Below are 23,759 nucleotides of genomic sequence, written 5' to 3'. Positions count from 1 at the left end.
CTTCATTGTAGAGGCCGTACTAGCTGTCGAAAAAATACATTATGTATTTTGAAAAACATCATAAACATTTCTAAGTAAACACTTAATTTAATTCAAGTTTATGAAAACTCAATCTGTTTAAAAGTCGTTTAAAAAGGACCAATTTATAGCTATTTTAAATAAAATATTAGTGATAGGCCCCGACGCAAAATGGCCGATAAGTGAAGGCGCTCTTCCTCCGTTGGCTTCTTCTAGTTGCTTTTCTTTTGGAGTTGGCTAACAACTTATTGGCGCATTACCGCCATCAACTGCTAAGGAGTGTGTATTGTCCGTTTTGCTCGTAGTACTCCTTCTCAAAACTAAAACATCATCCCAAAAAATGACTAAAAGGGGGGGGGGGGAGTTTGGTATCTTGACACAGGTGGCAGGGGCAGCACCACTTTTATCACGACGGCGTTACTTTTTAACGACTCTGTACCCCAAATGCTTCAAGAGCTACTATTACCATGGCAACGGTGTTTGCGTCCTAGCGAGTGAAGCTTGTTGACACACTAGAACAGTACACATACGTTACTTGTTTTTTTTTTTTTTCACCCCACTATTTTGACGTCACACCAGCTGCTATGAAATGAGCAACCAAAGTTTGTCCACCTTTTAATGCTTGAGTGAATTTGTCTGGATTTGTTTATGAAAAATGCAGAGCACGATCACGTCAAGCAGCGGTGAAGTGGCAAGAGTGAGCGTCAGGAGGAGCGAAAGTGCCGATGCCGAGGCCATCCAACTCCTCGTCACTCCTGAAGCTATGCAGCTTTTTGGACCGATCGACGTCCTGCAACTCCTGTGAGCAAGAAATACAAAGTGTCACGTTAGGCAATAGTTGTTTGAATAACTGTGTTATGTTAACAGACGCCGGCCTATTTAGTCTCTTGTTCTCCAGTTTATAGGGTTATTTTACCTTTACCTTAGTCGTCTCATCGACAACTAATGGATTAGCAAAAGAATCGACAAGCATTTTTGATAGTTCAGGAACATTGCTTACTTGTTAAAATCATCTTATTTGAGCCTCTAAAATTACGGTGGTGTCAAACCTACAGCCCGCGGGCCGCCAGGGGGTCCAATTCGGACAGGCACATTGTAGCAGACCCGGCGGCATGGGCGGGCATTAGGGGGCCGTGCCCGCCCTGAGAGACGGCTGTGCCCGCCCGAGCTCGATTAGACTGTACTGTGTTATTATTATTATTATTTTTTTAAATCTTCCACAAAAACACACACACACGGGGAGAATGAACCCTATATAGTTCATAGTTTTTCAATCGATTGTGCCGCCGCTGCCGCGAGAAATTATCCAATGTCGCTTTTTTTTAACATCGTCGGGCAAAGTTGCAGTAGGAAGGAAGGAATGTGGAAAAATTCTCGGTTGTGTGCAGATGAGTCGTGTTGCGTTCAAGAACTGCTCGGATTTCTAGCCGTCAGCCACCTTGCTCTCCGTAACAATGTGGACCCCAGCACTTCTACTGCTCATTATTTGACTCGTCAAGTGTCGATATATACAAAAGTGTCCTTTCAATTTTATCCATATGTGACGACCGTTAATCCTCCCTCTTTGTTTTATTCCAACACATTATCGAGGACAGCTAGGTGGGAGATACCTAGAAATCCGAGCAGTTCTTGAACGCGACACGAGCGGCTATCTAGCGCCATGGCGCCATACAAGCTTAAACTCATCTCCAAATGAACCCCCGTCGCTTCAGAACAAGTCGATGGATTATTTTGTACGCCTTCGCGAAAACACAGAGAAATGGGCAACTTTTTTTTAGGAAAACTACAAAGGTAAATAAGAACGCCCTGAATCACCTGTCTGATAGTTTTTCAAGCCTAATTGCTAAACGTTTCACACTGAGTAAGTATAAATACTGAGTAGCCGGTGTTGTGCCGAAAAATAGCCGCCCCGCGTGAAATGCCCCCCCCGACGGGAACGCTTATTTATAACGCTTTATTGAGCGTTTATTTGATTTATTTGTTTATTTATTTTATTGTTGAACGCCCACACGTCACTCGTACAGCTTTTTCTTACCAATCGATGGACATGGAAACGATTTTCTTATACCGTGAATATATGTATTATTTTACTCTGCTTGAACTAAATGTCATAACTGTGTGATTGTCATTGAGATATGGTCGTGAAAACCTGTAGACTAATACATTTCTGTTCAAAGATGGTCATGTGGCCCAGTCCACGATTTGTTAGTAAAATAAAGTACTCGTATTTTGTCTAATTTATTTATTTAAAAGTGATTTTACAGTCGTAAATCCATTACTGTAATGAGTCCATGAAAACATTTGATGTTTTCACCTCAATAAAGCGTTATAAATAAGCGTTCCCGTCAGGGGGGACATTTCACGCGGGGCGGCTATTTTTCGGCACAACACCTGTTATTGTGTACTGCGATTGGATAGGGATTGCTCCGGTTACAGAAATGGCGATTGAGCGGCTCCTCCGTTGCTAATTCAAATTGGAATGGACATCCGTGTTTTTTTTTTCAAGAAACTAAAGACCAACTCAAGCCATGACAAAGACACGGCCGAAAGTCAACATGAAGGGATAGCGCTGCCACCTCCTGCAGTTTCACTGACTGACACTATCATCAGAAAATATAACGGGTAAAAACGCCACTGTTACGGCTAAATTTACATTGAAGAAGTGTGCCCCCCCCCCAAAAATGTAATGCCCCCCCTGTAATTTCTTTCTGCAGCCGGGTCTGCATTGTAGCTCATATTGTACGGTACATAAATAATCATGTTTTTATTTCGACATTAATGCTGTAAAACCAGAGATCACGGTTAGATTACTTTTACACTTGGCTCACTTTTGTGTCTGCAGTCACTCCACCCCAGGTCAAAATTGGACGTCTAGCGCTGTCAATGGCAGCCAATGAATTAACAAAGGGTGACCAAAAAAATTCCCCAAAATGGAAGTTACCAATGAAGAAGCAGCAGCCTGGAAATGCCCAATAGGCAACAGGAAATAACCCAAAGTGTATAGGAAGTTACTCTGAGATACCCCAAAATGTACAGGAAGTGACCCAAAATTCCCTCTTTCTCTCCATTGACAACTAAAGCGAAAAGGCCAACCTGGCGGTGAGCCTGGCCACCGAGGAGGAAGGCGAGGTGGTGGCCCACGCGGCCTTCTTCGACCATCCCGACGCAGCGTGGGTGGATCCGCCTGAGTGGGAAACTTTCCTGCGCGAGCGCTTCAATGCGACCGCCTTGACGGTATGTTCTTTGGGCCATATGGAAAAATTCTCCAATTACCATATGGGCCATTTGATATTGCCATATGATATCGCCATATGATACATTTGATGAAAAATGATACAGCGCCCCCACCCCTACTTTGTTTTGTAACTGACCTGTTAACGCGTTAATTTACATGTAACAAATACAAACTATTGGAGGTACATCAAAAATAGCATTAATACTAAATACAGAAAATTAAAAGATAAAAATACAGCTAAATATTTGAACATTATTTATTTGCAATGTTTTTTTTTGTTTTTTTTTTTTAAGTTGATAATGACTTTTTAACTGATATTGTCCAGCTCCAAAAATCATACCTCAATTTCAAACCGATATACAGTAGGCCTATATGTATAAATTAGGGCTGTCAAACGATTAAAATTTTTAATCGAGTTAATTACAGCTTAAAAATGAATTAATCGTAATTAATCGCAATTCAAACCATCTATAAAATATGCCATATTTTTCTGTAAATTATATATATATTCTGTAAAATAAATTGTTGGAATGGAAAGGTAAGACACAAGATGGATATATACATTCAACATACGGTACATAAGGACAGTAGTGGGCATTTCACTCTACTGTCATTTAAATCTGTCTATGCTGTCCTCACTCCGAAGCGTCTACATTTTCCAAAGCTAGACAGCTAGTGAACGACGCCTTAATAATTAGACTTCTTCCTTTTTCATCTGATTTATTAATAAAATGGCCTCAAACCATTGTCCTCTTTAGACCGTCGTAAAACTACAAAAAAAAAAGGTACACAAGCATTGCATTAGCAACAACGTTAGCTTAGCACGCTATACAGGTTCACTAAACATAAACAAAAAGCGTCTCATACAAAAAATATAACATTTCGCTTACTAACATAATATGTACATTCTTTACAACAACCATACTTACGGACAAATCTTGTCCAAGGATCATATAAGCACAACATTATCAGCCCGAGACGTCGTGCAGCCATATTGAACTGGACTGAAAACAATAAACCATGTCGCAAAGCGACCACAAGAGTTCGCTGTTGGACAGCACAAAAAGCCTTGCTGTAAAACTTACCAAAAGGCAGAATACTTTCTGAGCGGGACATGTGCGTTAATTGCGTCAAATATTTTAAAGTGATTAATTTAAAAAATTAATTACCGCGCGTCAACGCGCTATTTTTGACAGCCCTAGTATAAATACCTGTCAAGTTGTACGGTTTTGGCGTAATTTGTACAAGTCAGCGCTGATTTTTAAATGTGTACGTCGTACATTCAAAATTTGTACGTTTTTCGTGCATTATGTTGTTGTTTTTTCTCCGTTCGGATTTTGTCACCGTTTCGGCAATGAAACAATGTGCGTTACTATGCGTTACGTTGGTTGAATGATGCGAGAAAAGTCGGCGACACGAAGAGAGACGAGTGTTTGTTGTGACGCTGTAGCAAACGCGATGCTAGGCCAGGTGGCTCCAATATTTCCCGACTGTAGCCGACAGCCTACAATCTACGCCTAGATATCACATGCATATAGAACTACATGCGAATTTACAGACTCGGCAGCGTTGGTAAACAGCCGCCATTTTAAAGCTGTAGACTTCTCAGAAAGGCTCTGTTGTAGTGAACCTTCCTAGCGAACTTAAGTAACTTTAATACTCCAAAATCGGAAAAATCTTGACTTAAATCTATAAATGATGAAACAGTTTTAAAACTTTCACATGTCGAAGGTAGACAGAAGGGAACTAATGCAAAAACGGGAGCAATTTTAACAACTTTAACGGTTGATTCACAACATTAAATGACTTCCAAATATAGCAAAGGTTACTGTACTGGTTACTTTTTTTTTGGGAAAAAAATGAAAAAAAAAACAAAAACATGAAAGGTAACCCCAGTTACTTTGCCAAGTAACTAATTACTCTTACATTTAGGTAAATGAATTACTAACTCAATAACTTTTTGGGAGAAGTAATTTGTAACTGTCATTAATTACTTTTGAAAAGTAAGGTTAACAACACTGGTCATAAAGACGAAGTCTGCAGAATGAAAAGTGATGAAAGCGGAGATTCTATTCTGCCAATTTTTTGCCGAACACAATTTGCACGGAACTATTGCTGATCACTTCTCAGAATTAGCAAAAGAAATGTTCCCTGACTCAGATTACATTGGTAAGTTAATTTTACCAATTGACCTTATTCATTTATAATTGGACACACTAACGAACGACCTTCAAGTCAGACTGAATTGCGAGCTGAAGTGCCGCCATCAAAAGACGTGATAGAAATTGCCAAAAGTGCTACATACAATTATAACAAAAGTCACTGTTAGGATTGTTCCAATCATGTGTTTTTGCTCCCGATTCGATCCCGATTGTTTTAGTTTGAGTATCTGCCGATCCCGATATTTCCCGATCTGACTGCTTTTTTTTGCTCCCGATTCAATTCCAATCATTCTCGATAATTTTTCCCGATCATATACATTTTGGCAATGCATTAAGAAAAAAATGAATACAACTCAGACGAATATATACATTCAACATACAGTACATAAGTACTGTATTTGTTTATTATGACAATAAATCCTCAAGATGGCATTTACATTATTAATATTCTTTCTGTGAGAGTGATCCACGGATAGAAAGACTTGTGACTTTGTATATTGTGACTAAATATTGCCATCTAGTGTATTTGTTGAGCTTTCAGTAAATGATACTGCAGCCATTCAACCCAATTGCATGATGGGAAGTGCAACCATGACTGTGCATAGTGCTACCAAATGATATATCTTCTCTGCGTTGGGACGTAACATGAGGTGTTAATACAAAGATCACTTGCTACCTTGCTTCCCCACCTTGCCTCCCATGATATTTCTAATCGTAGGGAGAGGGATTGTAAGGTTTTAGCCTATTAATAACAGGCTCCAAAGGCTGCCAATATTCACTCTTCTCATTTTGCGCTGCCTTTAATCTTTCTAAATAGGTAAAACAGCACCATTACAGATTGAGCACGACAATGCGTGAGTGGAACGTGCAACGCATGCATTAATTGCGTTAAATATTTTAATGTGATACATTTTCAAAAAAATCAATTACCGCCTTATCGGGATAAATTTGATAACCCTACCTTAAGCCTAAACTAAAAACTCTGGCTGAGTGTAACATATTAGGTCTGTAACGTTAAATACAATTAGAAAACGATTTAATAAAAAAATATATATACACAGTATATTAAAAAAAGGCATGGCCGATATTTTTTTGCCTATTCCAATACTTTGAAAATGACGTGATCGGACCCGATTGATCGGGACATCTCTAGTCACTGTTAAATTTCTAGTAATCATGATGTAGCTGAAGAGTACACCAGGTTATATGTGACAATATTACCAATAAATTCATATTATTTCAAAAATTTAGTGTTATTTTTGTTTCATATTGCACGCTATATACGACGTTGTATGATTAGTCACCAATTTGTAAAGGCGTACGTCACTATTTGTAAGATTTCCAACGGCCTCGGGTTGACAGGTATGTGTACATACGTGTCTCGCACTAATCTGGTGTGTTCTTTCGTCCTCTTGCTGACATTGTTGTTTTGGTGGCGCTCCAGCCGTGGAACACGCTCTTCCTCCGTCTGTACGTGTCCCAGAGTTGCTTCTCCGCCAGTTTTCAGCACATCATCAGGTACGCTTCACAATCAATGTTGCTTAATGAAAAAAAGTTTTGCTCTCAGAGAATGTTGACATGCCATTTGTTTTGTTTTTATGTATTTTCGTTCAACATTTACCGTATTTTTCGGACTATAAGTGGCACCTGAGTATAAGGCAAGGCAAGGCAAATTTATTTGTATAGCACAATTCAACACGAGGCAATTCAAAGTGCTTTACATCACATGAAGATCATACAAATCACATTTAAATCAATACAACGTAAAAACCAAGACAAAAGATCGCACTTAATCACAGAATAAGAATAAATAAATACAAATAAAGCAAAAATAAAAAATAAAACAAAAACTACTACTCCTAATAATAATTGAAATCAGCAATGGAGATAAGCACAAGAGGAATAGAAAGCAGGTAGATTGAAATATATGGACAGTTATGGATATGCAGTGCTAAACAAAAGCGTTTTTAGCCCTGATTTAAAGGAGCTAACAGTTTGAGCATACTTCAGACGTTCGGGTAACTTGTTCCAGAGGTGAGGAGCATAATAACTAAATGCTGCCTCACCCTGCTTGGTTCTTGTTCTTGGAACATGCAGAAGACCGGTTCCAGACGACCTTAGGGGTCTAGATGTCTCATAGGAATCTAACAAGTCAAGCATGTATTTTGGTCCAAGGCCATTAAGTGTTTTGTAGTATTTTATAGTCTATCCTTTGACTCACTGGAAGCCAGTGTAGCGATTTCAAAACCGGTGTAATGTGGTCCAGCTTCCTTGTATTTGTGAGGACTCTGGCTGCAGCATTCTGTACTAGCTGCAGCTTCCTGACTGATTTTTTTTATCAAGACCTGTAAATATACTGTTGCAATAGTCCAATCTGCTGAAAATGAATGCATGCATAAGTTTTTCCATGTCTTGTTGTGTCAGAAGCCCCTTTATTCTGGTTATATTTTTTAGGTGGTAATAAGCGGATTTAGTGATGGACTTTAGATGGCTATCAAATTTTAGGTCTGAGTCAATAATTACGCCCAGGTTTCTGACTTGATTTGTAGCTGTAAGTGACATTGTGCTAAGTTGGCTGCTCATCTTTGACCTTTCCCTTTTTGGCCCAAAAATAATCACCTCTGTCTTCTCCACATTTAACTGGAGAAAATTCTGGCACATCCATTCATTGATTTGATGAATGCATTTACTCAGGGAGACTAAGGGACTATAATCATGTGGGGACACAGAAATGTACAGTTGTGTGTCATCTGCATAGGCGTGATAGGAGATGTCATACTGTTCCATTATCTGAGCTAACGGAAGCATATAGATGTTAAATAAGAGTGGTCCAAGAATTGACCCTTGAGGGACTCCACACGTGAATTTGGTTCGTTCTGACTGATAGTTTCCGATTGACACAAAGAAATCCCTTTCATGTAAATAGGATGTGAACCACTGAAGAATAGTGTCAGTAAGCCCTACCCACTGTTCCAATCTGCTGAGTAGTATGTTGTGATCAACCATGTCAAATGTGGCGCTGAGATCCAATAGTAACAGAACAGATGATTTGCCTGCATCGGTATTCCGACGAATATCATTTAGGACTTTGATTAGCACGGTCTCGGTGCTGTGTTGTGGCCGAAATCCAGACTGAAATGAGTTAAAAAGATTGTTTTGCATCATCAAAGTCTGGATCTGTTCGAACACAACCCTTTCGATAATTTTCCCCAGGAATGTCAGATTTGATATTGGCCTGTAATTACTAATGGTTGAGGCATCCAGATTAGGTTTTTTTAGGAGAGGTTTTATTCCTGCACTTTTTAAAGTCCGAGGAAACTCTCCTGTTTGGAGAGAAGTATTTATAATCTGAAGTATGTCCGGGGCTATGCAATGAAAAACAGTTTTGAAAAAGTTTGAAGGAAGGATGTCAAGGCAGCATGTTGTGGGCTTTAATTTTGACACAATTTCTGTTAAAGTGGCATAGTCCAAGAGGCTAAACTGTCTAAGATTGACGTGGGGGACATTTTGGGAGGCATTTAGTGTAACATTTGTTAATCTGGAGTTGCACACAGTCTGTCTAATCTTTAGTACTTTGTGTGTAAAGAATGCTGAGAAATTATTACAGGACACCTCAGATGCCAATTCCTGAGGTATTGATGCTTGTGGGTTTGTCAGTTTGTCAACAACAGAAAATAGTGTGCGAGTATTGTTGGTGTTTCTACTAATGATCTCTGAAAAATATGACTATAAGTCGCACCAGCCCAGTGCTTCCCAATTATTTTCTGTTACGCCCCCCCCCCCCCCCCCAAAGAAGACGTAAGTGTTTCGCGCCCCCCCAAACTCTCTGCCGCCACTGTAAATAGTATCATTTGTCTATAATATGACTATTATAAGTACGCCTCTGCCTAACATTGTGTCCTTTTTTTTCTATTAAAGAAAAAAAGTAACATAGATCAAATTATAATAAAGTATAACTTTATTAACTTTGTTTTGTTGCCTGAATTAAAAAAAAAAAAGTCACATCCAAACTACAAATACACTCAAGGTACATTTTTGACTATTGGATACTGAAAAATGTAATAAAAGCAGTAAACAATAACTAATTCAAATTGATTAGAAACATTAACTCATGAGGACAATATGCCAAAAAATTTGACCTAAAAAACAAAACTGAATAGAAGAAGGGGGAAAAAGTGTCTTTGGACAGAAGGACAGATTTTATTTTCGCTGCTCACAGTACCACCTCTGTAGTCCTTTGCAATGGTGTGGGGTTATTTTGCACTGAGCATGCTAACAGTGCTCACCGGTTTACTGATATAACACTGACAAAGCGGGACAATTGTTGGCAATATTCGGCACGTTTTCGCTGAAAAACAATCAAGCGGCTTATCAATGAGATTGAGGTGTAATGTCTTTAAGTGGCGTGTTAATTGATTTGGCTTCCGGCTGTCCGCTATAATCATTTTTAGACACAGTAAACAGTGGTCTTTCCTCATCTCCCACGGTATGAAAAGTCAAAGCCAAAAGGCAAACGGCCCGAAAAAAGCGCATTCTCGGCGGCTGAGGGAGAACCGTAGGTGAGGGCGGTTGTCATGACGATCCCAAGCCGAAAATGGCACTTCTCGGGCCGACACCTGAGAACCGGAGAAGGTCGCTGCGTGAGTCCGGCTGGAAAACGGCTTTCGAAAACGGCGCACAGCTCTTCATATCGCTTTTCTGTCCTCTTGCTTAGTTAAAAAAATACTGCGTGCAATCTGAAAATGAGGAGAGGAGAGCGCCACTGCCACCCACTGAGTGGATGTCCAAGTACACTTTATTGTAGTACGGCAAAAAAAAAAAAAAAAAAAAGCATGTTCCCCGAAGTGAGTCGCGCCACCCCTGGCATCGCTCCCCACTATTTGAGAAGTACTGCACCAGCCCAAAAAGGCACAATGAAGAGGAAAAAAAACCCAAGTCGCACCGGAGTATAAGTCGCGTTTTTGGGGGAAATTTACTTGATAAAATCTAACACATAGAACAGATATGTCATCTTGAAAGCTAATTATAGAACTGAGAACAACATGCTGAATAAGTGTACAGTATGATAATGTTAGATGATGCATGAACAACGAAATCCGAACGTGGCCCGTACGTTCACGTAACATAGCTATTATTCAGATAACTATAGCATAAAGAACATGCTAACGAGTTTACCAAACCATCAGTGTCACTCCAAAACACCAAAATAACATGTGAAATGATATAATAATATGTTAATAATTTCCCACATAAGTCGCTCCAGAGTATAAAGGCCGAGTTATACTTCCGCGTCAGACCTGCACCGTCAAGGAAGACCCGAGTTACGACCCTACGCCGTAGCCTGACGCGCACCTCTCGAATTTTTAAACCTTCGCGTCGCGTAGACGTGTATGACGTGGTGAAAACGGACTGTGATTGGTCCGCTCAGACTGTTGTTTCCGGTTTAGCGCGAAATCACCGCCATAGTAGAATAGAATCAAACATTATTTTCTACACGCAAAAATGGACCAAGCCGACGGGAATATCATCAAAGAGCAAGTCTCGTCAAGACATTATTGCGATTGCCAAATGGCAAGGTCGGCGATTAAAAAAAAAAAAAAAAAATGGAAGAACCACCGAGACGTGTGTGTTCGGAATCGAGTAGCCACACAAAGCGGTGACCCAGTCGGCCAAAAACTGCCAACTTTTTATCACTATATGTCGTATTTTTGGTTGGTGAACTTCATCATTTATTGTGTACATATGTTTGCTGTGAGTCTGTGACTTATTTATTTATGCAGTGCTCGACCCCAGTTTGAAGCTAGCCGCCACAGCTAGCTGTCTCCACCCGAGTCTAAAAACTCTCTGTGCGGCATCAAAAGTCGGCCAGACCGCCTCGAAACCGTCTTCTGCGTTGCCTGCCCCTCAACATTTGTATGTTCAATATTTATTCAGTGTTGATGAGCAGAATATTGACTTTAAAGAGTTTTTCTTGCATTGTTTATTTTTTCTCCGACTAGCGGAAGTCAACAAGCATGCCCCATAACCGTACAAACATAACGCCACATCCCTCTAGTGGCTTGGCAGTAAATTACAGAGCAACGCGTTCCCTCACCGCAGAACTATCGAATGTCAAATGACGCCGTAGTCGCTGCGCCGTCACCGCAACGCAGGAGTATAACTCAGGCTTAGTCGCACCCTCAGCCAAACTATGAAAAAAACTGCGACTTATAGTCCGAATATTTTTATTTTATTTTACATTTCCTTCATCATTCATTTATTCATTAATTGATTTATTTCAACAGTTATTTGTTCAGTTTTTTTGGAGGGAGGTGGGCAGGGGATTTATTTAATGATAAAATTCAACATTTTTTTAAATTTAACTTGTTGTTCGACTCCACTTAATTCTGGTCCTCCGTATTCGGATCTCAAGAGTCTCAAATATTTCCTTTCCATTTTCTCGCACAATACTATTAACTTTAGCATTTTTATAGTTACCAAATGAGCATTTTCCGACTGAGCGTGCTAATTTACGGTTTGTGTCCCCCTTTAGCGCCGTGTTTAACACCACCCCCGACCTGGACTTTGTGTGCCTGCTGAGCCACACGCCCGTCACCTTGGGTAAAGCGTCTTTCCAAAGGCCGTCTCTCGAGCGGCGAGCGCGTATCAGCTTTGTATGTTTTTGCGCAGAGACGGCGCTGGAGGAACTGCTGGACCCTCTGCCGGAAGACCGAGAGGGCGAACTGGCGGCGTGGGTGTGTCACAGACACAGACTGTGTCCCAGACTTCACGTGCGTCCCGCCAGGGTGGCGGACCACGACGACGTCATGCACATCTTGGCTCAGCAGACCAAGATTCTGTCGGCCATTAACCGGCCCTACTTCCTGTCGGAGCTCATCGAGGCCCAAGACGAGAAGAATCACGCCGCCGTCTGCGAGGTACCCGCACTTTAACTCGTGTCAAACTCTTAAGGCTGATTTATGCTTCTGCGTAACGGTGACGAGACACCTACGCCGTAAATGTAGACCCGATTTATGACCCCACGCCGTAGCCTGACGTGCAACTCCGCAAAATCGGGCTGAAGGGCTTTCCACAACGCTTTGCAGACCTTGGACAAAATGCTGGACACAGTGCTCGACGCCAGTTTGAAGCTAGCCGCCACAGCTCGCTGGCTTCCACCCAAGGCTAGAGTTCTTAATGTGACTGCCAGTCTCTGTACGGCATCAACCGTTGGACAGACCACCTCCGCAACCATGTTCTGCGTCGCCTACGCCTCAACATTTGCATGATCAACATTTGTTGTTCAATGTCGATGAGCTGAAGATCCACAATCAAGTGTTCCATCTCCGTTGCCATTGTTGTCTAACCCGAAGAAAACTAAAGGAATTCGACAAGAGTCCCCCAACACCGTACAAACACAATGTTACACCCCTCTATTGGCTTGGCGGTGAATTACAGCGCGACACATTCCCTTGACGCAGAACTTCGAATGCTCATTGACGACGAAGGGTCTACGCCATTGTTACGACGTCACCGCAACGTTGAAGTATAAATTAGGCTTTAGTGTTTTTTGGCTCCCAGTACCGATTACAACACTGTACCTATACCACGTTTTTTGAAAGAATACTGCATACATATTTAATCCTATTTGTTGAAGTATCAATAGCACAGTAGAACAGCTCTACGCCTTTGGCAGGGTCCTCGAGGGTGCATGGGAGTCATGGGAGACCCAAACGGTCTACATGTGTTTTGTGGATTTGGAGAAGACGTTTGACCGTGTCCCTCTGAGAGTCTTGTGTGGGGTACTTCGGGAGTACGGGGTACCTAGCCCCCTAGTAAGGGCTGTTCGGTCCCTGTAAGACCGGTGCCAGAGTTTGGTCCACATTGCCGGCAGTAAGTCGGACTCATTCCCGGTGAGGGTAGGACTCCGCCAAGGTAGCCTTTTGTCACAGATTCTGTTCAACTTCTTTGGACAGAATTTCTCGGCGCAGCCGAGGCATTGAGAGGATCTGGTTTGGTGGCCTCAGCATTGCATCTCTGCTTTTTGCAGATGATGTCGTGCTATTAGCATCATCAAGCCGTGGTCTCCAACTCTCACTGGAGCAGTTCACAGCCGAGTGTGAAGCGGTTGGGATGAAGATTAGCACTTCTGAATCCGAGACCGTGGTCCTAAGTCAGTGTGCAGTCTTCAGGTCTGGAATGAAATCCTGCCCCAAGTGGAGGAGTTCAAGTATCTTGGAGACTTGTTCACAAGTGAAGGTAGGAAGGAGCAAGAGATCGGCAGTCAAATCGGTATAGTGTCTGCAGTGATGTGGACTCTGTACCGGTCCGTTGTGGTGAAGAAGCTCTCAATTTACCAGTCGTTCTACGTTCCTACCTTTACCTATGGTCACAAGCTGTGGGTTGTGACCGAAAGAACAAGATCGCATAAACAAGTGGTCGAAATGAGTTTCCTCCTCAGGGTGTCTAGGCTCTCCCTTAGAGATAGCGATAGATAGAAGCTCTCGGTCCTCCAAGAGAGACTCGTGGTTGAGCCGCTACTCCTCCTCATTGAGAGGTCAGCTGAGGTGTCTCAGGCATCTGGTTCGGACACCTCACAGGTGTTCCGGGCACGTCCCACCAGAGGAAGGCCCTGGGGATGACCTAGGACATGCTGGAGAGACTATGTCTCTCAGCTGGATTGGGAATACCTTGGGATTTTGCTGGAGTAGCTGGTTGAAGTGTCTAGGTAGAAGGAAGTCTGGGCTTCCTTGCTAAAGCTGCTGCCCCCGCAACTCGACCCCGAATGAAGCGGCAGATAATAGTTGGATCGTTTCGATGCAACACTTGTTTTACGGTCTTCCCCTGCAGTGTGACGGCACCATCACGGGTTTCATCAATGTGACGGCAGAGGTGAACGTCAGGCGTTTGCAGGAACACTTTGAGCTGACTTACTTCCACGGTTTGTGCAAAGTCAATCGGGACGAGGACGCCGATCCCAGTTCAGAAGAAGAGGAATCGCCTCCGGAAGTACCACAGGAACAACCGCCGGAACAGCTAGAAGACCCCGATCCGGAAGGAGAGCAAGAATCCCAGGTCATAAAGGTTGCCATTTGTGGTCCACCAAACTCGGTTTCAGACTTCCATTTATTCGGAGCGTTAAATGTCGTCCCCAGGAGGAGGAAGAGCAGGAGGTTCCTCCGGCAAAGTTGAAAAAATTCTCAACAGAACCCAACGCCTTCTGCATCCAGTTCTTCTTCTCGGAGAAAAACTACGAGATAAGGTCAGGACGAAACCGCTTCTAGTCCACTTCTGCTAAAATGTTGAATAACGGGAAGCAAGTTGGTCAAAAACCTCTTCTTCCCCGGCAGAGCCCTGGACTTCATTCCGTACATCTTCCAACTTTTCCCAGTAAGTCTCTGACAATAATGTAATCAGCTGGAAAAACACAACTTCCTTTGCACAAGAAAGCTAACATAGCTTTCGCCAGGATCTGGACTTCTGCATCGTCACTGTGCCGACAATGTCTCCGGACTTCCCGCTCCTGCAGAATTTCCTGCGAGTCCCTCCGCGCTCGGGCAGCCTGTTGCCCTCTGACCTCTACATCCTGCACCGCGACGGGTTGAGGTGGGCCGCACCCAACGGAGATCGATACCCGTCTGTACCTTATAAACTTTTTCCATCGCAGGGGCGTCGACGTGCGACCCGCTACCGAGTCCGACCGCGACGCCGTTGCCGATCTGGCGGCCGAAGCCGGACGAAGAGGCAAAGTCCTTCTACGCGACCTGGACCTCATCTACCGGGCGCCGAGCGAGTGTCCTTTTCGAGCCTTCGTGGCCGACGCGGGCGGCGCCGTGGTCGGGGCGCTGATCATCAGAGACGAGAAGGTAAAAGCTCGTTCGGCCGGTGGCGTCGGGACCGCGTGACGGCGCTGTCTCGTCAGGACACGGAGTACATCCGGGCACGCTACAACATCGAGAACTTCATCTACTTCAGCCACCACGCCATCAGTGAGCACGCTCAGCTCCTTCATTTTGCGCTCCGTCGTTGCTTCCAACACTTCAGCCGACAATTCTTCAAGGAGACACTGCGGCTGGCCCGCAAGTCCACCTTCTACCACCGCGTGTACCCGCTGGGCTCGGTCCGAGAGGTATGTACCGCGCACGGCCGGGCTTCGTTCCGGAGTTCCTACCACAGTATCTTTCTGGCCCCGACCGCAGGACTGCTGCGTGCATCATCTGGACTTTGTCCTGGACTGCGCCGTGCCCGTGCGTCCCCGCCGCCAGATCGTCTACCCTCTCAAGGAGCTCGGCGTCAACGCGCCCGCCAAGTGCATCACCGACGAGCAGGTGAGCTTGCCGCTTCGTTCGTTGACTTTGAACATGGCCTCAGGGTGGCCATGTTGGTACGGGCGGCAAAAGGTCTTTTATTGCTTCTGCTGTCAAGTTTATCGCTAATAGACGTTCAGTCCGTTTGAACATCCCACTTCAAATGGATTGGAACGCCTAGCGCCGTCAATGGCAGACAAGTTTAGCAGTGTCTGACCGAGCCATGCTAGCTATGAGTTTACATTCAAGTGAGTATGCAGTCATATAGTATTATTATTATTATTATTTTTTTTTATAAATACGGTATCAGTACAATATCAATTGCCAGGTCACCAATTTGTTAGCTCATTGACTGCGATTGATGGATTGATGTCTGGGGCGGGGGTTGATCGGGCCCTGGCGCTTCCCCTGCCCTGCGGCCGGTGGTTCTGGCAGTCTGGGCCACGCCTGCGGGAGCCTGCCTCTTAATTCACGCACTCCTCACTTTGCACTGTAAACATCTTTCACCCTGGCACCTATATACTCATTCATGCCTCGGGGTAGAGTCGGGACGGGGCCATACAGTCCCGGACCGGCTCCCCCTTGATTTTAATGCATCACACACCAAGGTTGCGGGATGGATGGGACCGGTTGGGGGTGGGGTGACATCACGGTTGCCTCCTCACGGCAGGCCCCGCCATTCCCGCACCTCTTTTAACGCACCACACACATCATACTCCACGGGGGAGCTCCAGTCAGGGGTGTTGTGACGGGCGGCTTGGTATAACCTCCATGCAGCGGTCCCACTGCTCCTAGCCAAGCTATTCCTATTTTAATGCATACACTGCACTACCCTCCCCACACAATCCCATCACGGTGCTGGGTAATAGCTGCCAGTCGGGGACCAGGCAGCCACAGTAATAGGGTGGTAAGTGGGTCCCACACTTTTTCTCAATGGCGGGGCTCTCAGGGCGTTTCCTCCTCTCTGCCCTAGGCTGCCGGCAGCAGGAGTGGTTGGAGGTCAGGGCTCCAATCTCGTGTCCGCATTCCCTTGTCTCCTTTCTTTGGGTATCGGCCCTGTGCTCTGGCACGAGTAGCTGGCTGGATGCCGGTGGGTCGGCTGGCTGTCCTGCCTCGTCCTGGGGTTGGTGGGCCGTTGAGGGTCCCGCGATGTACCATGCCAGCTTGGGGGCTGCGGCTCTTGGGTGGGGTGGGCGTGGGGTTTGGTGGTGCTTCCCCTCTTCCCATCCCTGAAGGCTGGTTGATGGGGGCGCAGGTGGCCCGGGGGACCACCCTGGATTCCTTGGGGGTGGCGATGCCCCCCCTTGCTGGGCTGCGGGCTGGGGGATGGGCTGCGCTGGCTCACACCCCGGATTTGCTGGGAAAAGGCCAGGGCCCTGGGGTGGCACCCACGCGGCATCTTCATTCGCCTGTGGGACTATAGCATGTTAGATGAGACTCACGCATGACTAGGTGAAATTAGACACACTCAAGTAGGAAACCTCGGTGTCAGAATTAGCAAAGAGACAGCATAGAATAGGATGCCAACGTACTCACACTTGCAAGGCATTCACGCAAATACTGGTTTCTAGACCACATGGCTAATTTAGATACACTTCAACTCTTCCAGTCACTTATCTCTGAGCCCCCCGGCCCCTCTTCCCTTGGTTATCAGGCCCCACATGGTGTCAACCAAAAATACAACTAGCTAATGATAGCTCCAACATATTCATAGTTAGTTAGAGTAGGCGTTTAATGTATTTTTTGTTGTTGTTTGTGCTTTTTGTGTCTCTCTCTCCCTCCTTTCTTTTGTTCCCCCATAATCCCTTTCTGTTCACTGCTTTCACCTAATCAACGAGGGACGTTCAATGGTCACAATGGATGTATGTCATACTCCTATGTGATACATTAAAACTGTTCAGATCAATTGGACACTCAGATCTCCGTGTCAAACAGTGGAACAGGACATTAAAAAAAAAAAAAGTGTGTTCACAGCCATTTAAATGAATTGGAAATCTATTGTTAATGGAAGGCATTTTTTTAGTACTTATGGTTTACTTCCTGTACATTTTTTATCGTTACATTTTTGATTGCTTCCCTTAATGTTAGTGCATTTCTGGGTCACTTCCTATTTATTGGTCACTTTTTTGGGGCAATTCGAGGATGTTTTTTTTGTCAGAAATAATGACTACCAATTGAAATTTTTTTGCAGGTCAGAGTTAAAAATTGTCATGGCTGAGCTTTGCAATGCATGCCCAGCCAAAAATGAATGCCAAGCGCATTCAGATTCATGACATGTTATCGATCCCCGCGAAAGGTCAAACTGGAATCCTCGAGCGCTTTTGACTTTGATCCAACAGCACGAGCTGGTATCTCTTATCTGTACGCCGGCAGGGCCGGCGGCACAATGCGCGTCATCGCGGACAATGGGCGCAATATTTACTTCACGTTAAAATCAATCACGGCACACAAACGCATTGGACGGCGCCTTTTATACCGGTAGCTTCTCGGCAGCCAGAAGTCGAAAAGATTGTTATCTTTGACGGCGTTGCCACCAATGCATCCCCTCAGTTCTCTAAAAATGTTATTTTCCAGCTATTACTATCTGCAGTCACATTTGTGTTTACTTTTCTCTTCTGATTCTATTTTGTAGGCTCCGTTTGCTCTCAACCTGATCAGCCGCAAGCTGACCATGGAGCCAAAGCTGACGGTCAACGCCAGGATCGTCCTAGTGGGAGCCTCCGACACCGGCCTGTCCTTCCTGGAGGCGCTTTGTTTCTGGTGCGCGGGATACGGAATCACCTTCCTACCAGAATATTTTCAGCTCCAAAGTCAGACGCTTGCGACGGAGCGCCCGGGGCGAAGATTTAATGCCGGTGGCCATTAACCCCGTTAGGACCCCCTCCCGAAGACACCATCTGTGGGTCACCCCCGCAGAGAGTGTCGACACGTGGAGGTGACAGCGACGAGGGAGTTGGCAGAACCGCTGCTACAATGCACCACAAGTAGAAAAAGGCAGTCTGACCTGCGGTTTTTGTTGCCAGCGGTTACTACGGGAGGAATATTTGTAGTATGCGCTAGCTGGTGCGCGTGCGAGGGAGCAGCTGATAGCTCGCAGGCAGGCAGGACGCACGCTTGGCGAGATGTCAGCGTGGAGACCAGCTGTTTAATAACCAGTGCCATCCGTCCTTCAATTAGCTTCCGCTGTCGGCTACTGTTGTCACCATACTCGAATTTTCCACTCAATAGTCCAAAAAGTACGCTATATCATTTTCAAGACTACATAGATAAAAAAAAAAAAAAACCACACACACATTTAATGTCAACTCTTTCAATTTCTCAATGTTATTGCCCTAAAAGGAACAGGAAGTGACTCATAGGTAACCTAAAATTAACAAGGTCAAAAATGAACTGATGAAATGAATGAATGAAAAATATATATATATATATATATATATATATTGTTTAGGGCCGTCAAACGGTTAAAATTTTTAATCGAGTTAATCACAGCTTAAAAATTAATTAATCGTAATTAATCGCAATTCAAACAATCTATAAAATATGCCATATTTTTCTGTAAATTATTGTTGGAATGGAAAGATAAGACGGATATATACATTCAACATATTCTAATAAATAATAAAATAAGTAATAAATAAATCAACAAGATGGCATTAACATTATTAACATTCTGTTAAAGCGATCCATGGATAGAAAGACTTGTAGTTCTTAAAAGATAAATGTTAGTACAAGTTATAGAAATTTTATATTAAAACCCCTCTTAATGTTTTCGTTTTAATAACGTTTGTAAAATTTTCAATCAAAAAATAAACTAATAGCTCGCCATTGTTGATGTCAATAATAATTAAGGTGCTGAAGCCTGAAACCCATAAAATCAGTCGCACCCAAGCGCCAGCAGAGGGCGACAAAACTCCAAAAAACACAAGTAACAAGTTGGCATTGCACTGTGCTGTCATTTTAATCTGTTTGAGCGGGGCATGTGCGTTAAATGCGTCAAGTATTTTAACGTGATAAATTTCAAAAATTGATTAACGCCCGTTAACACGATAATTTTGACAGCCCTAATATTGTTATTTGAAACCAAACAATATTCATTTTTCCGTGTTTTAAATTTAACAAAAGAATATTGCCTTTTTTTTTTTTTTTCTGTTGACAAAATTTTGTGATCCCTCGCTGTGTCGCGCTTCAAACTTCGCGCTCTCAGTCTATCGTTTTTTTTTCAATAAAAAAAAAAATAAATAAAATAAAATATAAAATATATATGCATGTGCAAATAATTGTTTTCATTTGTATATATCGTATTGATATGATAATGATTACCTTAACAGTGCTTTAAAGCCATTTATTGAATTATACGTATTGCGGAAAACACTCAGGTGACTTGAAGTTCTGCTCTGAGACCCCCAATTCGGCCAAATTTCAAAATTGTCCAATATGCATGTGTGATACATCATGTGATAGCTTAAAATCTCAATATTCTAGGGGAAGAAACAATTTAAACAGGAAGGCTTTTTTTTTTTTTAACAGCAAAACCCTAGCTGGAGGTGAGAGCATTAGAGAGCATAATTATAGACACCATGATTTTAACGAGATATTATTGCATACTTACCTTGTTTCGATGCAAAACATTCACTGAGTGTCAAGACACAGCTGCAAATGGCCACAGCCGGACATTTTGGGGATTTTAGGGGTGAAACACGGTATTATAACAAGGTTGCAATGCAGAAATCGCAGATCTCAAGGAGTGGTCGAGATTTTGTTTTTTCAAATATTTACCTTTTTAAACGTTTTGTTTCAATTTTTCTTTGTTTGGATCAATTATCATCTAAAATATCGGGGGGAAATGCAACCCGTAACAAAAAAAATGAAATTAAGCGATATTTAGTTTTCTCATTGTGACGTAATTTGTTTAAAAGTTTAAAATTAGGGCTGTCAAACTGTTCAAATTTTTAATCGAGTTAATTACAGCTTCAAAATGAATTAATCGTAATTAATCGCAATTCAAACCATCTATAAAATATGCCATATTTTTCTGTAAATTATTGTTGGAATGGAAAGATAAGACACAAGACGGATATATACATTCAACATACTGTACATAAGTACTGTATTTGTTTATTATAACAATAAATCAACAAGATGGCATTAACATTCTGTTAAAGCGATCCATGGATAGAAAGACTTGTAGTTCTTAAAAGATAAATGTTAGTACAAGTTATAGAAATTTTCATATTAAAACCCCTCTTAATGTTTTCGTTTTATTGAAATTTGTAAAACTTTCAATCAAAAAATAAACTAGTAGCTCGCCATTGTTTTTGTCAATAATTACACCATGCTCACTCATGGTACTAACCCATAAAATCAGTTGGACCCAAACGCCAGCGGAGGGCGCCAAACACCAAAAAACAAGTAACAAGCGGACGTTACACTGCACTGTCATTTTAGTCTGTTTGAGCGGGACATGTGCGTTAATTGCGTCAAATATTTTAACGTGATTAATTTTTAAAATTATTTACCGCCCGTTAACGCGATCATTTTGACAGCCCTATTAAAAAATGTGAGTTAATAATTTTATAAAGTCGTTTTTTTCTTTAAACTAAATTTTAGACATCAATTAATGATTCTAAGCTGATAGACATTTTTAAAAATAAATATAATTACTTACCTTATTTTATTGCTGGATTAAAACAAAAGTGGTTGTGTGGTGTCTGTAAATGGGGTTCTCCAGGGTAAAACGGACAAATTAAAAATTGTCATGAAAGTGTATATAGACATATTGTTCTATCAAACACAAGAGTTCTTTTGGCTTAAAATACAGCAGTTTATTTTAAAGAGGGGTACAAGAACAGAAACTGCTTTTTCAGCCTTGTCTGTTTTTCGCCATATACATGTTTTTTTGTTGTTGTTGTTTTTTTTTAATTGTACTAAAAGTGGAAAAACATGTGTTATACGTATCTCTTTACAATGCTGTTAAATCTGGAAAAAATACATTAAATGAACACTTTAATGTAAATAAAATTCACCTTTACTTCGCGGCTGGAGTGGGGTCCCTATTAACCGCGAAAAGTGAGGGATCACTGGAAATAAAAGAAATAAAAAAATATATATATGAGAACATTCACTATAAACTTATTAATAGGAGAGGGATGTCTTAGTCTTGGAATTGGCATCCAGTTAAGTGACTGACAAAAGAGGATTTAGACATTATTAGGTCAGCAGTGTAAAAAAAAAAAAAAAAATGAATCGACTATTAAAATAGTTGTTTTTGGGTTGTTGTTCAATCAACTCCAAAATGTCACTGATGTAGTAGACGGGTTTATTTCCCCGTTCCTTCATCCGGGACCAGGTCAGACGGATAAGCGAACGAGCCGCGGGGTCACGGTCACGCCGTCCGTCCTTCTGTCGGCGGCGCCTCATTTGCATGCAAAGGCTGCAGATTAGCACTCATTGTCTCGTCACCGAGAGATTAGCCACGTCATTATTATTCTTATTTTGACGTCCTTGTGTTGTTCAATTTCAAGTGCTATTTGGATTAATGAGTTCAATTTGCCTCCTATCAAAAAATCAAAACAAAGTGATTTTGCAAAGTCTAATTACTGCACATTCATGCATCTTTTAACCCCTTGATGCTTGAATTTTTGTATACACTGTACATCATAATCATACAGTCATAATGAACAAAGCTACAAATTGGATAATCCTAGATTTAGAAAAATCAAGAGACATTGAAAAAATGCAGATGTAGAAAATTACATTAAAAAATGCATTAACAATGAATATAAAAATTAAAAACTAGCAATCTTTAAAACCATCTTGTTTTCGTAATTAAAATTTTTTTTTTTTTTTTAAATTTTACTTTTATTTCTATGGATGTCCCGATCACGTGATTGGAAATCGAGCCGATCACACCGTTTTTCAGTAGTTCGGAATTGGGTGAAAGGGATCGGGTTTATATGTTTTTCTGGGGCCGTTTACATGGTGACTCTCAGAGAATATGAAAAATTTCAAATTTGCATTTGCGTTTCCATTTGAACAATGTCACAATTCCGCATGAAAATGATTTAGTATTCATGCCAGGCCCTAGGGGCAGTGCAGATTTACAGGGCGACAGAGAATGATGCACTTTGACCCCACCAAGCTCCCTCAGCCCGGAAAAAAATATGCCCGCCCACTCGAAGCAATGGCATTTTTCTTTTGTTCAAAAAGGCACAAAAATTGAAACATTCAACATATTTAATTTAAAAATATTATTAAAACAGTAAATTAAAGCCGACATTCCACCTTATTCGCTGTTTTTAATGTTTATGAGCACCGCTGCGCACGCCCAATGAGACGTGTACAAGTGCTGACGTTAACAGCGCGGTCTCATGCCGCGGGAGCCTTTGATATAGATACTGAGGAAGCCCCCCTCAACCCTCCGCAATCGGATTCTTCCACTTTGGAGGCAGGATTCAGAATTTTTCGTCTTCGCCGATACCATATGCACGCAAGGCGAGACCGCTACTTAGTCATTGCATTTTCGCAGAGTCGCCATGTAAACTGCCCCTCTGCTTCATGTTCGTACAACGCCACAGCCTCTCACCCTTCCTCCTGCTAAGCAGTGCGGCCAAACTGTCCAGCTTGCGTTTGGTACTTAAAGTTAACGATGATTGACAGGTTTGTAACTTTGATCTTGCCAGAGAAGCTTGCTAAAAGGCTCAAATGTGTCGATCAACGTTAAACTTGTGTAAGTGTGCTTTGGCAACACATTGTGTAAGTGAGAGGTTGTTCTCAGCAGCGTGAGTGGACTCACTCAATGAAGCACTTCAAATAGACGTGCATTTTTCAACGTTATTCTTGTTTAAAAATAATTCACAATATGAAGGCAGCATGGTGGGACAGTAATATGTTAGGAACTTAAGTTCCAATAAAAAAAAATGTTTTTCCGTTATTGGATCGGGAGTCTGTATCGGCGGATTCTCAAAATCAGGTGGTTCGGACTTAGGTGCAAAAATATGCCATTGAGACAACCCTATATTTCTTATTGGTATTTTTGATCATTTCGGATTTTCTCGTTTT

General features: G+C 42.4%; 1 protein-coding gene across 1 annotated transcript in view; it reads left to right on the top strand.

Moving 5' to 3' along the window:
- The first annotated feature begins 522 nt into the window (after nucleotides 1-522).
- Nucleotides 523-23,759, top strand: part of cfap61 (cilia and flagella associated protein 61) — a 40,112-nt gene continuing 16,875 nt past the window's right edge. Inside the window, exons 1-13 of the mRNA XM_057822025.1 lie at nucleotides 523-819; nucleotides 3,099-3,252; nucleotides 6,860-6,933; nucleotides 11,948-12,015; nucleotides 12,085-12,332; nucleotides 14,245-14,469; nucleotides 14,550-14,656; nucleotides 14,745-14,784; nucleotides 14,864-15,000; nucleotides 15,062-15,260; nucleotides 15,317-15,523; nucleotides 15,594-15,722; nucleotides 18,334-18,461. Coding sequence (XP_057678008.1) covers nucleotides 674-819; nucleotides 3,099-3,252; nucleotides 6,860-6,933; nucleotides 11,948-12,015; nucleotides 12,085-12,332; nucleotides 14,245-14,469; nucleotides 14,550-14,656; nucleotides 14,745-14,784; nucleotides 14,864-15,000; nucleotides 15,062-15,260; nucleotides 15,317-15,523; nucleotides 15,594-15,722; nucleotides 18,334-18,461 — 1,862 coding nt within the window. The 5' untranslated portion in view covers nucleotides 523-673. The remainder of the gene's footprint in view (nucleotides 820-3,098; nucleotides 3,253-6,859; nucleotides 6,934-11,947; nucleotides 12,016-12,084; nucleotides 12,333-14,244; nucleotides 14,470-14,549; nucleotides 14,657-14,744; nucleotides 14,785-14,863; nucleotides 15,001-15,061; nucleotides 15,261-15,316; nucleotides 15,524-15,593; nucleotides 15,723-18,333; nucleotides 18,462-23,759) is intronic.

Source organism: Corythoichthys intestinalis, chromosome 19, assembly GCF_030265065.1.
Source record: "Corythoichthys intestinalis isolate RoL2023-P3 chromosome 19, ASM3026506v1, whole genome shotgun sequence".
NCBI lineage: Eukaryota > Metazoa > Chordata > Actinopteri > Syngnathiformes > Syngnathidae > Corythoichthys > Corythoichthys intestinalis.
Note: the sequence above shows the minus strand (reverse complement) of the source record. Positions and strands in the feature narration are given on the sequence as shown.